The sequence below is a fragment of the Mchenga conophoros genome, linkage group LG1, assembly GCF_057382185.1.
Source record: "Mchenga conophoros isolate Kocher_MC1m ecotype Shallow Benthic linkage group LG1, M_conophoros_male_GT1.1, whole genome shotgun sequence".
Taxonomy (NCBI): domain Eukaryota; kingdom Metazoa; phylum Chordata; class Actinopteri; order Cichliformes; family Cichlidae; genus Mchenga; species Mchenga conophoros.
In genome coordinates, this window is record NC_140526.1 from 26519256 (window position 1) to 26538168 (window position 18913).

Sequence of the window (18913 nt, forward strand, 5' to 3'; positions counted from 1 at the left end):
TGGTATCGAATAAAACCTAAACGATACCCATCCCTACTGGAGAGGTGCTCATGATCAAAGGAATGTCTTGATCCTACTGCTTGAACCAAGACTGTACAAATTTAAGAACATAATGACAACATTCAACAATCAGACTTAACACACACAAAATCTGGGAAAAAGACCATCACAGCTGTATTTTCAGCAGACATTCTCTGGTTAATCAAGTATAAACTACAAAATAAACAATAAATAAAAAAATACCGGTACCCATCCCTACTCTCCAGCCACTCTGTGCTGGGGGAGATTTTATTGCAGAAACATCCTATCTGAAAGATCTGTTTCTTGTGACGTTGCTTCCTGCTTTTATGACCCTTTTGGTCAGCAGGACACACACACACACACACACACACACGTTCTTGCACATGCATACACGTTCACACACATAGTGCCTTGTCTTTGTAGCCAAGGGGGTTTTTACCGAGGAGGTGCTGTGTTGTGTATTGTGTGAACTGTAACAGTTTGTCAATAAATAGCTGCGAGGGAAGCTGCTCTTTGAAGGATTTTGGGCTGGAGACAGTTTAGGAGCGCGAGCTCCAAGAGCTGGTTTTTGACCAAAAACTTCCCTTGCTAGCAAGTAAAAGATGTTCGTCTTGTTTTTGTCGTTAACAAGAATAAGTCTCTAAACTAGCGGGGCTTGAGGAAACACAGACCCAACAGTGTGGGTGACAGGAATTGTCTTAGAAAACTACTTAGAGGAATAAACATCACCAAAAAAAAAAAAAAAGTTTCAAGAAATATGAATCCATATTTAATGAGGCAAACTGAGTGAATACTGTTTCACATTGTGTCCCGTTTAATGTTTAATGCTGATCCAGATGCTGCTGCTCTTAAGTGAGATGAAACATGATGCTACACGGCTGTGTTAATAAGAAAACAAACCCACAAGCACGTACACATGTAAGTTCACTTGATGACCCGCGCTAGTGGTAGCAGCTGGGTCCGATTGCACAACCTACCAGTCATCCTGCTCCTACAACCTCCACTGGGACTGGAAAAAACCATGAGGAGAACAACCTTTCAAATGATGTGAAAGACAAATGTTTCTTTCTCGCCAAATCTAAAATGCATTACCCGTTAACAGTAACAAACCAAGCAGTTGGAACGGCACAGAGCTGAACCGCTTTTGCGTGCCTGCCCATAAGATGAGGCATGTATTTCATGAAAGCTGGAAAATAAAATTCTGTGAAAATGTGCAGACGTAAGGTCATTAACCTAACAGGAAAGTACAATGTCTTCAGGTGAACATCCCTCCTTTGCCATCCCCAAAGAACACCTGTTTGACTGTCTGTCTACCTGTTTGCCCTTTAGATCTGCCTCCATTATTCAACACTTTGACTATAGGGAGCTAGGGTTGCATTGGTGTGTAAGGGAGGGAGAAGGGGGCACTGTGCCTTGAGAGGAACGCCATAGAGTTGTGACAGGTAGATAACACCTGGATGAATAATTCAAATTGGCGTAAGCTAGCTGAAGCAGTGACAAGACAAGAAAGAAAACACAAGACGTGAATAAATCATCAGTGAAGGGACTAATAAATGAAACACCGGGGAGGGATAACATCTCTTCCTACCTCCTACTCAAGCTTTAATCATTCCAACAACCTTGTACATGAATATTCCAGATATAACCAGCTACACTAATGTCTTAGGCAGTAAGAGTATGGTGTTTTATTATGCAATAGCACCACTAAAATAGTCACCAAAATACAAAACAGTCTGATTCCACAAGGAGTGCTAGTACTGAAACTACTACTTTTAAAAAAAAGAAAAAGAAAAAAGTCACTGCACAAGCAGTCTATTTAAATAGAGGAAAGAATCATTTCTATAAAACCAGTAATACTGTGATAATAATATTATTTTGATATTTCCCCAGCACATTAAAGTACTTTCTCAGGGATAGGACTGGCTAAACAAACGATCCATACGTGTGAGTTGGTATGACAACTCACACGTATGGAGTATGTAACTATTTCAGGGGTCAGTGGCTTGAAGCTACCATTTATGGGAATTTGCCTAAGTCAGAATCCAGCTTTCATGTGTTAGCACTGGTGCTTCAGTTGGTCTAAATTAGGGGTGGGTTTTTATAATCGATTCATCGATTAAAATCGATTCTGGCTTGGATAACGTAAAATCGATTCATTAAAATCCTGAATCGATTTTTTTAATATAAATTTATTTTGCCCGAAATGCCAGAATCTCTGGTGACATCTCACAAAATTTCAAGAACAACCAAACAGTTAAGACAGTAAATGAGAGCAGGTACACGGATTTTGCACATAGATTTAAACACACAGCGCGACCCGCGGATCAGAATCAGTTAGATGTCGCCTTTCTCACAGTCGGGGCTGAAAGCCGACAGCTTGCTGATTCTGATCTGTCGGCGGGTCCGCGCTTTGTGTTCACACCCTTTATGAGCCGATTCTAAAGCTGTTAGTTTGATCTCTCTCCAAACAGTATTGACCGAACCAGCAGCAAAAGAAGATCCAAACGCTTCACATAAACATCGTCATGAATTCACTCTGACTTTTACTGTTTTGCTTCCACCGCGATGCACAGCTCTCTCTCTCTCTCTCTCTCCCTCTCTCTCTCTCTCTCTCTCTCTCTGTACTTCAAGAACAGTTTCCCTTTCTTCATTATTCGCTTGCTTGTTACGCACAAGTCTACTGTTGCTTACAGCGCTGTCGGCTGCTGTTTTTTTTCCCTTTTACATTCTTCCGAAAAGAAAACCTCATTTCTGCTGTTCAATACTGAACAAATTTAAACTTTTTAATATTATTCAAAATGCAAAACACTTAACCGTGTCTCTAATAAAACCGCTGTAACTTCAGAGGTAATGTTCATATGTTGATTAATGGTTTTCTTTCGTTTTTGATGTACTGCAGAATATTTTTATAAAATCCCAGAACAGGAAAATCACACCTTCATGTTTTTCTGTGTTTTATCTTCAGCTACTTTCACACAAAGGCATCTGCTGTGACGCTTACACCTGTGATAAAGTCTTGCGTGTGTCAGCTTCCTTTTTATTGATACAAAAATATGTAAATGTACTGATCTGAATTATAATATTTCTGACTGTCAAAATTTCCCAGATTTGAATCGAATCGAATTAAATCGAATCGTGGATCGAATCGATTCGGGACCTTGTGAATCGGAATTGAATCGATTCTAGAAATCAGTGACGATACCCAGCCCTAGTCTAAATCTCCATGGAAGCAATTTTGCAATAAAGGACATAAAACAACAAATAATGTCCCAAGAGTTTAATCGACTTCCAGGCAAGAGATTGAAGCAACTAACAACAGCTATCCCCGATAAGACATGGTAGTAAATACATTAGAGGGTTACCTAGGCAACGAGTGTCCAGAAAGCCCGCCAGTGACCATGAATGGGTTCCAATGTGGCCGAAGATTCAGATAGTGGGCTCCACCTGGTGCATAAAGCTGTTCATGACCAGGCCGAGGTCAGACTATAGTCAGCCCTCTATTTTCTTTTTATTTTATATTTACTAATTACAGAGATGGGCAGTAACGCTACTGTAATCTGTTTACTTTTTTCAAGTAACGAGTAAAGTAAGGGATTACTATTGCAAAAACGGTAATTAGATTACCGTTACTTTCCCGTAGGAACGCTGCGTTACTGCGTTACTAAAACCGAGATTTTTTTGCGAGAATGTCTCATGACAGTGACGTAAGCGAGTGTGACGTTCATGACAACAGCTGTCTGCAGATCAACAATGGATCATATATCGAGTGCGGGAGAGAGTATGAGCGTGCAGCATTTAAAGCGTGGAAGTACTGACCTTACTTTGAGTTTGGTTCCATAAAGAGTGACAAAAACATTAGTGTCCCTTGTGCGTTGGAAGAAAACTTCTTTTTATACCGAACACATAATTTAATTTTTGCTTGATGCATAAAGTTAAAAGCTTAAAACTGATAAAACAAGTTAAAAAAAGAGACTTTTCCATTTGATTACATTTTGTATGATGGATTATGCAGAAAAAGTAGAATTGGGCTGAAAGATCTATCGCTTTATCACCTATTCAGGTTGTAAATCGTGTTTTTAAAAAGTAACTAAGTAACTAAGTAATTAATTACTTTTGAAAATAAGTAATCAGTAAAGTAACAGGATTACTTTTTGGGGGAAGTAATCAGTAATTAGTTACCGATTATTTTTTTCAAGTAACTTGACCAACACTGACTAATTATTAATTAATTTTTGTTGTTTAACCATTTATAGTTTGTTGCTTTTCAGCTAAATTATTCTGTATCTAAAAAAAGACCATTTCTTTTAAGGTTCATTGATTGCACGATGCTTAAAAACCCAGAGTAATACTGCTGAAGTATCTTAATTAAGACAATTATTAATTATTACTTTTACCATCCAGCTGAGACAAGAAGGCTGAAGAAAAAGTGAAGTAGAAAGTTTAAAGCAGTGCTGAACACAAACTAATGTACACAACTGTCTAGACGAGTGAACTGAATGGACGAGTGCGGAAAATTTCTAAAAAAAAAAAAAAAAAAAAAAAAAGTCAAAGAAAACAAAGAAATATTATGTAATAATAAGTTAAATAATGTATTACACACAAATGCTTAACTGTGTGAAAACATCTGTTTATGAAGGATGTCCCAAGTAAAAGATTAAAAATGGTTCATAATAATTTAGTGATAAAATGTCATATTTCAACTGTGGTAATTTATGTTAAAAAAAAAAAAAAAAAAAAAAAAAGAGTCATTTAATTAAAAATATATTCTATACAATCAGCATTAGTTTTTCTGTATCTTATTTTGAAGGAGTAATATGTGTTCGCAATGCATTGTGGGAAGCAGAAGCTATAGTCAGTTGGGAAAAAAATACATGGTACAGAAAACCTGGCTGTGTTTAAACTTCATCTCCTGTGGCCTGAATCTTTATATTAGGGCTGCACGATTTTGCATAAAATGAGAATCACGAATTTTTGGCTTAGAATTCAGATCACGATTCTCTCACAATTTTCTTTTCCAGTATAAATATTTATTGCACTTATTAACTGCACGTCAACTTCGTAACAGTTGAAACTGAACATAAAAACAATAAATAAACATAAAAACAATAAATGTCTCACGTTTTGTTGTTGCCGCAAAATGTTGTACTGCTTGAAATTCCGTCTCCACCGTTGCTCGACACTGCGTGTATAGAGCAGGTAGTGCAACAATAGAAAAATAGTTGCAGGACGGCACTGTGTAGCGTTTGTCTAGGGTGTTGATCATTTTCCTAAATCCCTGGTTTTGCACAGTGTTGATGGGAGCCATATCTTTGGTCAGGTGATAAGTAATAGCCTCCGTAATTTCTTTGTGCCTGCGGAAGTTCGACGGGTATAGGGAAGCGCTGTATAAGGTTCCCGTTATTGATGTTTGGGTGGTTGACCAGGACGGATTTTCTCCAGTCACTTTCTCCTCATCCCTGACGTGCTCTCCGTTGTTTTTTCCCTGCTAATTTTAGCAGCCAGCTTCTGTATCACGTGGTATAAGGCTCCGCCCTTGTCATTTATTGAGCAGGAAGAGAGAGCGCTTGTTTTCATGCAGATTACGTCCCGGATCAAAATGCAGTACAATCGTCGTCGTTGTTTTTTTTTTGTTTTTTGTTTTTTTTAATCGTTGTCATTTGGAAATGAGATCGCACATAAGTATGAATCGAGATCGCGATTTTCTAACGATTAATCGTGCAGCCCTACTTTATATACACCATCGAAAGCAATGGCTTTTCGCTCAGCACTTTCATCGAGTTATTCAAGCCACAATTGTAAAAGATTGTAAGCCGTCGAGAATACCGTAATAAAGGAGCAAGACGCTCAGTTTCCTGGCTCATGAAAATTGAGTTTGGCTTGCTGTTGACCTGCGTTAACATACACAGTGTATCCAACACGTAGCGATAAGAGTGTAAAGGATAACCAAGCCTTCTCAGAATACAATGCACCACCTTGACAGATGGAAATTAAATAAGTGCATTAAAAAGTAGATGGTCTTACCTGTTCTCTGTGATCCAAAAGTAAGAGCAACTCTGTTGAGCAGATCTGGCTTTGCATACTGGTCCTCATCAACCCGCACCCAAAAACAGCCCTCTGACATTTCTTGGGGACGAATCTTAAAATACACAGCCATAATTTAACATCTTTAATAAACCAGTTAGGGCTTGACAGAGAAATATAAAGATTACTTAATTATTTATTAGTCATATTAAAGCCTCGAGATATAGTTTCCCATGAAGACTGACACCAAATGTTATAAATAAATAACAATAAGCACACCACCAGGTATTTGCATTACTTTCCAGATTAATATAAAGTACAGTATTCCCATTACTCAATGAAATAGTTTTCCTCCTTGGAACAATAACATAAAGTCAGCAGAACCTACAATACAGACTAAAATAAAGAAAGTCAGACAAGCAGGTAGATAAATAGATAGAAGTTGGTAAAACCTCAAGCTTAATTTTAAAAATATATTGAGGAGTCTTTAAATTGAATCCATAGTCTATCAAAGAATATTTTCAAAGTGAATACTTCCTTTAATCACCAAACACTGGTAGCACTGCTGATGTTTTGAAGAATCAACTATCTTTCACTGCATATGTTTGTAGTTATATTAAACTGATCTCGTTGTCACTGTCAGCAACTGGCTTTGAAAGGCAATTAGAGCCAAGATACAAACACTGTTGCGTGACTCAATATGCCGGACCTTACTAAAACACTTGTGAATATTAGATTAAGCAGAGTCCAATGAAATGCAACACTAACGGAAAGCTGACTTCCTCCTGTATCTATTACATGTGTAAATTGCCAGCTGTATTTTTGTATGTCCACCAAAGCCAAACCTTTCAAGTTCTTGTTATATGATGAAGAAATGAAGAATGGTCAAATTAACACCATGAAACTCTGGTGCAGATGTGGATCACCTTGTTTAAAATTGCAAGACAGGGCACTGACCTCAGCAAAGATACCCTTACTAAGTGCCACTCTATTAGGAAAGTGATAAATGAGTGTCACTGCATTAGGACTGCTGTTTGTGGGCAACAGTTGGAACTTGAACTCTTATTAATGAGAAAGTTTTACAACAGCTTTGTCCCAAACACAGCCATATGCAAGGGTCTTCCACAGCTGCAGGACAGGTTCTCCACATGTCCTACAAGAATGTTCTCTGTAAATTTCAAACATCTGGTTTAATTTGCTGAACATCTGTACTGTTGTAAATCTGACATTAAATTATTAATCAAACCACAAACTAACATCGGTGGTGTGAACTAATATTGCTTTGCGGATAACAACATCTGTATTAGTACCACAGAGGCTGCTCTGACAATAGCATCTGATCATCTGTTATTTTCAATTATTTCTGTCTTGGCACAAAGTGAGAAAGTTGTTGTTTAATTCTCAGAGAAACACCTGTACTTAGCAGGAGCTGCCAATAAACATCAGGAACGAAGTAGAGGGTCTCTACGTGGCCTAAATTTTAGTTTCTTCTTTCAAAGTTTTTGAAATACTTCATTTTTTATAATGTAACATACACTACGGTGCATTGTACCAACTGTAGTATGTTACATCTGTGAGTCTTACCTTGGACCAGTTCAGGCGCTTCATGGAGGTTTCAGGCTTGAATTCTTTCTTTGGCCTGAGGCCATAAGGCAGAGTGTGGTGGGTAGGTGAGCCTAGACCACCCCCAAATCCAAGAGGGGGTGGTGGGGGAGCACCAAATGGAGGAGGCATTCCAGGTGGTGGAGGTGGTGCAGGACAGCCAGGTAACGGAGGCGGAGGGGGAGGTGGTGGTGGGACTGGCCCAAGAGATGCCGGAGCAGGAATTGGAACCCCAGATGGGATTGTTGAAGAAGATGATGCCTGTCCAGCATTGGCCGGCCCCACGGGTACAGCTCCAAACTGAAAATTCAAGCAAAATAAAATTCAGCTATAGAAGTAGAAATAAACGCACACACACACATGCACGCACAGAGCTCAGAACTGAGGCAGTTTTGAATTGAACAGTAAACTGTAGCATGGAATTTAAAAAAATTATACTTGAAATACAACATCATCAATTAAATTTCCAAAACAGGCTGAACAAGGCTGATGATACGACATCTCAATCAGCCAGTCCCAGAGTTCATAGTTTAGGGCTCCATGCTATTGCACTTAGCTTCCAACTTGAAATGTATTTTCTGCAGAATGAACGCCTTCGTATTTCATTTATTTATTTATTTTTTAAATATCACGTGGCAGTGAATTCACATGTCAAAGAAAACAAAGAAAAACGACTTATTGGAGAGACCAAAAGCAAAACAAAATGTGCTTATACACCATGTTCTGTATTCTTTCCTGTGTAATACCTCTACGGTATGGATACCAGAGCTGTACTCTTTCAACCATTCAGGAAAGGCCAAATGCTCAGAAAGGGTCCAGATACTGTTAAGATCATACACACAATGATGTTTTTTCAAAAATACAAAAAAACAGAAATGCTATAGCTTTGTAAATTGTATCATATAGAGCAAATGGCTTATTGATCCATGCACCAGTTTTAGATTAAAGACGCCGACTAAAGGTCAGCCTTGGGCTCTTATTCTGCGTCTGCAGGGAAGAACACCTTTGCTGAATTAACAAGCACGAGTGAAAGTCTGTTTGGTGGGAGCGAGACTGATACAGGCATGGTCAAAGACAAAGAGACAAAGTATGTATGCATGCACCTGCACCGGTTAAATGTACCATCACCATTTGAACCAAGGCAGTATTTGAGTATTCATCCTGTGTTTGCTCACTCAAATTGAAAAATTATCATGGAAAAAAAAGGAAGTTCTTTTCCTCTCTCTGAGTGTGTAGTTATCTTGCAGTGCCAGGGTGTAGGAGTAACTCTCTGGAGTGTTGTGGTATGGGAAGGGGGGGCTGAAGGGGTTGTCAGAATAAATTGCTTTTAGAACAATTTCCTCTTATGGGATAGAGATCAGAGAATTAGAAATGGCCAACATGGAGGACTGGTCAGTATTCCTATTAGACTTAGTGTCAGCTAGCCAGTAGAGCAGCCTCTATGTCAAACCAAACGGCAGGCTCCAGTGAATAAAACCCCCACCCCTATGCCGCAACCCTAAATAACAAGAACATCTCACCATTGGAAAGTAAGAAAAGAAAGTTGAATTGCATTTCAATGCAATATTCAAGGGATTTTAATTAGTAATCCAATCCAACATTTTCTTACATCTCACATCCCGTTTCGAATAAAAACAAATGTACAAAAGTACCTGGGACCTGAAGGCCTGTAGCTCTGCTTGGAGTTCAGCTATTTTTTCTTCACACTTGACCAGCTGAGCTTGTGCCTCCTGTCTGCTTAGAAATTCCTCATCAAACTGAAAAAAAGAGCACCAAATATCCAGTTTATTCAACCAAGCACACATAATACTGACTTGGAATATAACTTGAAATTAGCTGATTTCAGCTAATGGTAGAAACAGATACAATTACACTGCTACATTACAATAAAACATTGTTTTAATATATCTCACTTTAAAATGAAGTTTGCGTATTTTAAGGTCAGTCTGGTCATTATTCCACAGCAAGATGTCACGGTTGCTAACTGATGTTTACAAAAACCTATATGGTTGTTATTCCTATGGCCTCATTATATTTAGATTTTTAGAAGAGTTTGTGTTTCATTAGTACCTTATTTTATACAACACATTAGTTTAAATGTCAGCATGCTATATTTTTGCTTCCTTTTGTCATTACTTGCCTTCTGTGCCAGTTCCGAAGCTTGTTGCTCATATTCATCTATTCGAGATTTATCCACGCACACCTCTGAAAAACAAAAAACAACTAGTCAGAAATTATCAGTGCTCTACTGAAAAAAATAAAGTAATTTAAAAAAAAAATTTAAAAAAAGCTATCAAAATTGTGCAACTTGCCTAATAGGTGGCTAAAGTCGACATCGAGGCGCTTGCGGTAACTGAAATCTGGGTCAGTGCCACTACGGTGGAGCACAATTTGAGAAACACATTCCTCAATTATCTTAAAGTACTGTGGCCTGCGAGCGAAGATAAATGAGACAAAAAGTATAGAGAGATAGTTAGAAACATACAACTGTCTTTGAGCCACAGGCACAGGCTTTCAAGCAATTTTAATCTTTTATTTAACCAGGCAAACCATTAAGAACAAAATGCTCTTCACAATGGTGGCCTGATAATGGCAAAGAAACCTTAGTGACAAAATTTACACTCGCTTTTCTCTGCTGTAATAAAATTAACAATTTAAGTCACTCCTGGTAGCTGCATTTAAATGACATCAAATACTATGCATGGCTATCCACTGTGTTTACGCTACGTTACCTGCAGATGACATCAGGTTGCTGCAAGGTATTCGCATACAGTTCTACAAACATTACGCATGATATCATATTACAGGAAATCATTTCTGTCTTCAGTCTTTTCCAACTTTCCTTATTGTAAAAATGCCGTTTCATCTTTTATTGATGACATGCTTAATGGTCTGAATAATACAATACAATTTATACCATTTATGACTCAAAGTACAGCAGACAAGTTAAATAAAATTGCCATCTCCCTCTGCAAACTTGTGGTGTCAGATGTTCATGTTGTGTGACTTTGCACCACTCACACAACAATTTGCTGGCAAAGACTTCTTTTGATTATCGCAGATGTTCAAAGCTTTAAGGCTAGCGATGCTATTAGTTGGAAATTGATTACAATTTATTAACACAAAATATAATCTCTATTTAATACTGAAATTTTATGCACTGCATTGCTACACACAAGAAACAGTGAGCAAAGACACTCTGTGCTCAAGGCCTAATGCTTTCCGCTTACTGTTGTACTTTAAATAAGGCCTGGGACTGCAAAAACACCTAATTGTATTTGTTAGTTTTAATCTGTTTAGTGTATGCAGGAAGAACATGGCTAGCAAAAAGATACGGGAAATGTGCCCGAAATCTTTTACAGTTACTGTATTATATCAGAGATAGTTTAATATACTAACAGACAGCTCTAAACTAATTAGCATATTACTGAGTTGTTTTTTCTTGTTGTTTTTCAAGTAATAGGTAAAATTTGAAAACAACTCACAAGAAAAAAAAAAAAATCACAACATGGTACACTTTACATGCACAAGCATATAATTACTGCAATTAACACTAATTAATGGAAATTATACATTTTTCAACTTTGAGGGGGAAAAAATATGCACACAGATACCTTAATGCAGAGAATAACTACATAATTCCCAGTTTGGCCTCTTTTGATTTTTATTTAATAATTAAACTAATAGTGGTGTATCAGATGTCTCGCACTATATCAAATATTGAAAACCTATGCCAACAGGAAATGGAAGTACTGTAAGGAAAGAGAAAATTTATCACAATTTTATTTATTTAAAGTTCTGCCCCTCACTTTGCTTTTAGGAGGGTGGTAATGTGTTTGCTTACATACATGTGTCCATATATACCACAAATTTGGTATTCACTGAAGCAATATTTAAGCTTTCTGTAGGACAGGGAATCAACTGTGTTGATTGTGGAGACAGTAAATTACTAAAGTGAGGTAGATGCTAATGTTACACAGGTCCCTGTTACAAGACCCTTTGGGTTCCTTCAAACCTAGCGCCTTAATAAAAGCACTGTTTTGATGATAATATCAGCAAACGCTGAGTAATTGCATTTAAACTGTTTCATATGGCTCTGCTGGACACACTGATCACAAAATAACCAGGGCCAAGCCTCAATAAGCAGAAGGAAATAATATAATAACAACAGATGACATGCAACGCTGGGAGGCACAGTGCTATTGTGAGTTAAAGATAAAGTGAATGTTTGATCTGTTCATTATCTTACAATGATCCCGCTGAGAGTCCTAATCCCTTCCACACCAAATCATTAACTAATACTTTGATACTTACAAACAGTGATTAATCAGGGATATTGGTTTCCACCTCTTCCTAAAACAATGCAGAGACTGCATCTCATAATACCATGCATATGATTCGAAACATTAGCTACACAATGGAATCACTGAATCAAAAACATTAACAAAAAGAATTCCAATAACTAAAACCAGTGCAGTTCATCAGAGGGACCACATTCAGACAATGCCTAATCTGCCACTAAGGACAATCAACAATGCAAGACAAATTTCTTAAGCAAACCCAGTACACATATTTAACAGAAATACTATAAGCTAATGGAGCCTTAATCACTAAACTACAGGGAGAAATATGTTCATTCCATTAAGCTACTATTTTTAAACAGTCCTCACAATACTGATGTTAAATTATAAGATGAATTAGAGTGAATTCATGTTCTAGATAAAAACAAAATCAAAGGATAATGTATTATTTTTTTATGGTCAATTTTTAGTACTTTTTCCTGATGAATAATTTAAAACATAAGTCAATTATTATAACTGCTAGTTGTTATTAGAGATGGACCGATACGTATCGTTCCGATACTGACCTAAATTACTGGATCGGATATCGGAGAGAAATAAAAAATGTAATCCGATCCGAAGTATCACAAAATCACCTCACAAAACGCGCTGATTGGCGTAACCCAGCTCAGCGCATTGGAGCAGTATGTGTCACGTGATAGAGCGGCTGTTGTCTGCGAGACCTGTCGGCGGTCTGGTGGAGCCTTTGGAGCCTCGCTATGCTTCCAAACAGTGTCATTTCATCTCAGAGAAAACTATCCCAGAGGAGTAAAGCAAGTGTGTAAGTGCATGTCTGAATGTTTGCATAGTATTTCCACGTTAAGCTTAACAACTGATATATGGAGCCACAGCTGGACTGGTCGTCGGAGTTCCATATTGATGTGAAAAGGAAGAGACTTGTTCCATACTTCAGGTAGAATAAAAAACCCAAAAACAAACAAAAACAAAAATACAAAGCTGGAGTTATTCTGTCTTTGCTACAAAGCTGACTCTTCTCTAATTCTCTCCCCTCCCTCCCCCTTTGCTACTTCAATCATGAAACTGATCAATGACCAGCTGATCGTTTTTTCTGCCGCAAGTCCCGTCTTTCTTGTTTGTTTATCGCCCACTTTGCGCCAGAAAGAGGAGACCAGCAGATAAACAACAGCAGCACGTTTAAGCTTGATAAGCTGTTGTTAGAATTGATTTAATATTAATTTTTAGTTTCAGCTGATGTTTGCTGGAGCCACGACTGTAAAAGCTGCTGGTCATGATATCCGTTTGGATATGTGGTAAGAGGGAAACATGAAAATGAATCCAGGAGATGTCCTTACTGAATCATCAGAGCTGAATAATGATGGAGAAACAGGATTACATTTTAAGTGACATGAATGAGTTGAAGAGAAGTTATGAACTGTTTCTGAGAGACAAATAACACCAGGATCCTTTTTTTTTTACGTAGCTGACGGCTGGTAATTGTGCAGGGGCGGGTCTAGCAAAGTTTTGCCAGGGGGCCAGGTAGGACATTAGCAGGGAAAAGGGGGGCACAAAAAATACTTTTCTTTGATATTTCATTTAAAATGACTAACTTGTTGATTGCGTCGATTAAGCATCACGAGGCGGGGGTGGTTCCCTTTTTTTTTTTTTTTTGTGGGAGTTGGCAATCCTATTAGTTAGGTTGTTTAATATTTCTGCTAGGTACACTTTAAAATACCAGAATAGGGAGGATGGTGTAGGTTTAAGTTTGTTAGATTGATCAGTGTAGCTGAACTATAAAATATTTTGGGTGCAGTGTATTTTTTGCATACAGGTATAACAGAATAGCTTTACTGTTTTGTTTTTTAAAAATTGAGCATGAATTATACAAATTGCAGCAAGATATTTATAAAAAAAACAGTTTTATTGATTAAAAAAAAAAAACACACTATATCGGATTCATATCGGTATCGGCAGATATCCAAATTTATGATATCAGTATCGGTATCGGACATAAAAAAGTGGTATCGTGCTATCTCTAGTTGTTATGTGTAATGTTCTGCCTTTATATTAAATTAGAGAATAGAAGCTGAAGTTGCATATCTCAGACTACCACTAGAAGTACCCCACGCACCACCAGTGGTACGCATACCACAGTTTGAGAATGACTGTTCTTGATAAGATAGCTGATCTCACGGTATAGCTGACATCAATTGGATATCTTTTCTTATTGTAATCACTGAAAATTTAAGTAAACAGAGCCTGTCCTGGATGTATCATGGCTGAACAGTTTAAATTAAACTCAAATTAAACTCTAGAGTTTAACCCCTTCAAAAACAAATAAAAACAAAATAAGAAATCAGAGCTAGCATTTTCAAATCATCTAAATCTCATAGGTTTGGGGGGTTTTTTGTTTTTTTTTTATAATGCAAATACAGTATGTCCCATATTATTATTATTTGTCTGAAAAAATCCTTTAAAAAAAAAACAACAACAACAACAACACAAAAAAAGTTGGGCCTGGGAAAGTTGCCTAGTTTAAAAACCCATGCTAACATACCTGGCTAAACATTTCCCAGCTCATTAGATTCAGTGGGGATAAAAACATCCTACAGAAACGCAGCTTTTCAAAAGCAGGGATGGGCAAGAGTTCAACACTCAGTGAAAGACTGTGCGGGCAGCTAGTTAAACAACAGAACAGTACTTCTCAAACTATCAATTGAAAGACATTGGGGGCCTCATTCTCTCAGTTCCAGTTTGTGATGCACTGTCTATGTACAACTCTAAATGTTATATATAGTGATTTACAAATCATTGATTTTAGGTTTTCTCCTCTCTTCTTACCATTTTTTTAAGATGGCTTCAAAAATTGTGTACTCTAGACAGTTACATCCCTGCAACAGGGAGCAACAGTGTATGTTTTTAAATGTATGAAATATTTGTGAATGGTTAATGATGTTTAGCAAAGTGAGGGCAGTCACAGAAGCACCAGTGCTTAAATAAAAAAAATGTATATATTAAAAATAATAATAATCAGACAGAGCTAGAGAAGAGCACCAAAAAGGTGTTGTTTTTTGGCAGGTGATGCATTTTGTATTCTTCAGACTAAAGCTCCATCTTTTGATCAAGCCAAGTCACACCCAACAGCAAGAGAACCAACATAAAATAAGCCTTTGAAAAGCACCATTAATAGGAGATGAGAAATGCTCTGTAGCAATGGCTTCTATAGAAGGCTTAGAGATGAAAGAGAAAGCATTCTCTTTGTTAACCAATGTCATTGAGAGGGTTTAAGGCGGCAAGAGCTAGACCTCCACATAAGCTCTTCAACAGTGTACATCATTAACAATGTTCAAAACTGCTTAGACCCTGAGATGTGTGTGCATTTAGGTAAAATGTGACATGAAAATGCAGTCAGAATACAGGCTAGAGACTGTAAATTACATTACTATACTCTGCTATTTTTAAGAAAACGAATAAGGCAAACCAATAAACCTGATTAGTGAACAAATACATATGAATAAAAACTACTAAAGGAAAATTATAAGTATACAAGTAAACATGTAGTCTAAATAAGGAAACATTTAGCTGATTCATTTAACTGACAAGTAAAGCATTACTCGATTCATTAAACTGTGTGTGTGTGCGTGTGTTTGTGTTGATTTTTACCTGATCAAGTGGTCATTTCGTATAAGCACGAGGTGCTGCAGTATAGAGAGGAAATATGGCTCTGCACTGCTGTCCTTTACCATGCTCTGCACAATACTGAATATATCACCTGCATCAGTGCAGCGAGTCAAGGATTTGTATTTCAATGTCAACAGTGCAATTTCACGTAAAAAAGAAGGTAATGACACAAAAGTAAATGTAAGAAAAATGTGTTTTGACTCTAATTTACACTTTTGTTTGCATAATGTCAGAAATAATTTACCTTAACTGGATCCCATGAATGTCTCATAAGAAAATTAGGCACAATTACAAGACACAAACACTGAATCATAAATCCAAATTGCATGTACCTTTTTATAACAAAGACAAGGATATTCAAGCTCACTCTTAATGTCTTCCAGTCTGTGAGAGAACTCCATCATGTCCTCTTCTTTGTGCTCCTCAAATACCTTGAGCTGAATGTCAAGGGCCTCATTCCTGATGACTAGCAGTTGCTACATAAGGATCAAGGTGCAAAAAGAAGGTGCATAAAGAATTATGCAAAATTAAATAGTGAGGAAAGCTCAAGATCCTTTATTAAACTCAAGTAAAGACGAGGAGCTCATCCTAACTGTGATTATTTACAGGTGTGGGCACCAGCGTTTTACTTTCATTTATTATTTTCTCATTTTGCTGGCAACAACAACACTGCTTACAAAAGTTAAACATGTTAGCTAGATGGTATAAAAGCCAGAAGGAAGATTATTAGCCGAGACACTAGAAACTTTATTGGTTTCTGGCTGTCGCACAGACAGAGGACGTGCAAACTCTCCTCTGTGTTTCATGAATTATTTGCTGGAGTAAAACGACGATATTTCACTGAAGTGGACAACTCATTTTAATATTAATGCAAGGTGAGTCTGAGTTTATATTGTGTTCGTCTGTGTGTGTGCGTTTGTGTGTGGTGGTTATGTTTTGCTTACCGGCAATATCTCTTTCAGGCCACAGCGCATAAATTCATTTCTAATGTGCAGCCTGAAGTCCAGCTCATCAGGGGATGTTACTAGTGCATTGATGAGCTGCATGCATGCCACCTGCAACATGGGGGTACACAGAACAAAGAGAGTGTGAGAGAAGGGAAGAGAGCAGAATGAGAGAAAGAACCAAAGAAAGAGATGATGGACTTTTTTCCAGAAGATGATGAAAAGCGTGCTGGCATGCATTCTAAATGAGCCATGTCCCTTGGAAGCAAAGGACCATAACTAATGCATGTCTATTTTCTCCAGTCACCAACTGGGGGTGGGGGCTGATTTTAATATTAATGTAACAACTGCACCCCCATATACACACACACAACTAACCAACTGTCAATTTAAGGGCAAACTTGCTGTTTTGAAAGCAGTTTTTCACTCCCCTCTGAGTTTGGTTTATTACGCAGGGACAGCTACATTGTGTGACTCTTCAACTACCCAGGCAAAGACAAACAGAAAAATCAATTATTGACCAGTAAGGCAATCCATTCATGTGTGAAAAGACAATATGGCAATGCTAGATATTCAGGTGATGTTTAATTTGATGGCACACTCTCATCTTTGGTACTCCAGTTTACTAATACCTGTCACCAAAGAGCCTCTTTAATATTGTAACGCTACTGATGTTAGAAAGTATCACAGCACCTTTGTATTGCCTGCCAATAAGTCACCAACGCCATCACAGGTCCCCACCCACACTCAGTGCCAGATTTGGCTTTGTGGATTTTAGTAAAGTTCAAGCTGAAGGGTCATCTTTTGACATAGCACAAGCTGCATATGGTACTTACAGAATGCTATTTCCAAGGAGCATAACAAATACAGCAGGAGCTCCGGAAAAAGTGTATCACTGCACAAAGCGATGAAGGGCCTAGTGGTTAAAATTAAATCATGTAGTTTTTACTCTAAATGGGAAGTCATGGAACTCTTATCACACCTTCAGCTTTATATTTGAGATAACAAATAAGACAAATATGAAGACATTGAGATAGGAGTATTAAGAGACAATACTGGTATCCTCAATTTTAGTATTTATGGTTTAAAAAACGTTCCCTAGGCTGACACTATGAATAAAAGTACCGAAATAGAACAGAAAGCCTGTAGCCACACATTTCAATGCTTAGGATAAAAGTGTCTATGCTTTAATAATGCATGGGGTTAAAGGGGATTTGTGCTGTCTATTAGACAGTCGAGGTAATAACAAAGCATCAATAAAACACAACAAAGTACAAAGGGCAATGTTTGTTTGGCCACAGATGAGTTCTGTGTATTTAATATCCTTGTGTAAAGTAAATTCTACCTTCTAGTGCACTGGAAAAAAATCCTGGTTGTTATTTTTCCCCACTTCCTTTCTATAAATACCTCATTTTAAATTCCAGTGTCTCCCCTTCCCTCACCAACTATTGATTTTTTTTTCTTTCGGTGAGAACTGGTCAAAGATAATTATACAGTAAACTGAATGTGAATGCTATTTGGTACCTATCACAAGGTACTACAAACAAAAACCAAATTCTTATTCCAATAATATGGAAAAGATGATTTAAGCTTCATTATGTGTGCCTCAATTATTGCTCATGTTATGGGGAGCTCTGTTTAACAGTCACACTATATAAATGTTTTAAAGGGACAAGAAGTTTCCATAATTTATATGATTACATTTTAACATGCAAACCTGCACTGTTTGAAACAGTATATATGCAATGTTTAAGTGTGCTTGGAGAGTAAAGATCCAAACAATTTTATCTAAATGGAGAATGTGTAGAGGGAATACACACAAGAATAAAATAGCCCGTTTTTTATGTTCGTCTTTTTGTTTAAGGCAGAACATGAAAAGGGACTTGTATATTGATTAAATGAGCATGTTCTTCTACTGCTTGCTTTTATGTTTCTTGTTAACTTGTTAACTGGTATAGGGACTGTTCTTTACTTAGTCTGCCCAGCTGTCTGTAGATTTTAAGCTGATATTTATTCAAAACAAATGGTGCAGATGAATTTGTGGGTCGAATTTTAATTTCTGACATGTCTGGTCTGAAAGCGATCATTAAAAAGTGACATCTGTACTTAACTGAAGCATCTGGCACCAGTGTTGGTCAAGTTACTTGAAAAAAAGTAATCAGTAACTAATTACTGATTACTTCCCCAAAAAAGTAATCCCGTTACTTTACTGATTACTTATTTTCAAAAGTAATTACTTAGTTACTTAGTTACTTTTTAAAAAACACGATTTACAACCTGAAGAGGTGATAAAGTGATAGATCTTTCAGCCCAATTCTACTTTTTCTACATAATCCATCATACAAA

At 37.3% G+C, this 18913-nt stretch overlaps 1 protein-coding gene across 6 annotated transcripts in view; it reads right to left on the reverse strand.

Annotated features, from left to right (window-relative positions):
* Positions 1–18913, reverse strand: part of LOC146583472 (protein diaphanous homolog 3-like) — a 170647-nt gene that overhangs the window by 126522 nt on the left and 25212 nt on the right. For all 6 annotated transcript variants that reach the window (XM_085272160.1, XM_085272127.1, XM_085272117.1 and 3 more), the window contains 8 exons: positions 16568–16678; positions 15981–16099; positions 15606–15722; positions 9957–10075; positions 9785–9849; positions 9297–9401; positions 7627–7944; positions 6043–6157 (listed from right to left, as the gene is read on the reverse strand). In XM_085272160.1, the coding sequence (XP_085128286.1) occupies positions 6043–6157; positions 7627–7944; positions 9297–9401; positions 9785–9849; positions 9957–10075; positions 15606–15722; positions 15981–16099; positions 16568–16678 (1069 nt within the window). The remainder of the gene's footprint in view (positions 1–6042; positions 6158–7626; positions 7945–9296; positions 9402–9784; positions 9850–9956; positions 10076–15605; positions 15723–15980; positions 16100–16567; positions 16679–18913) is intronic.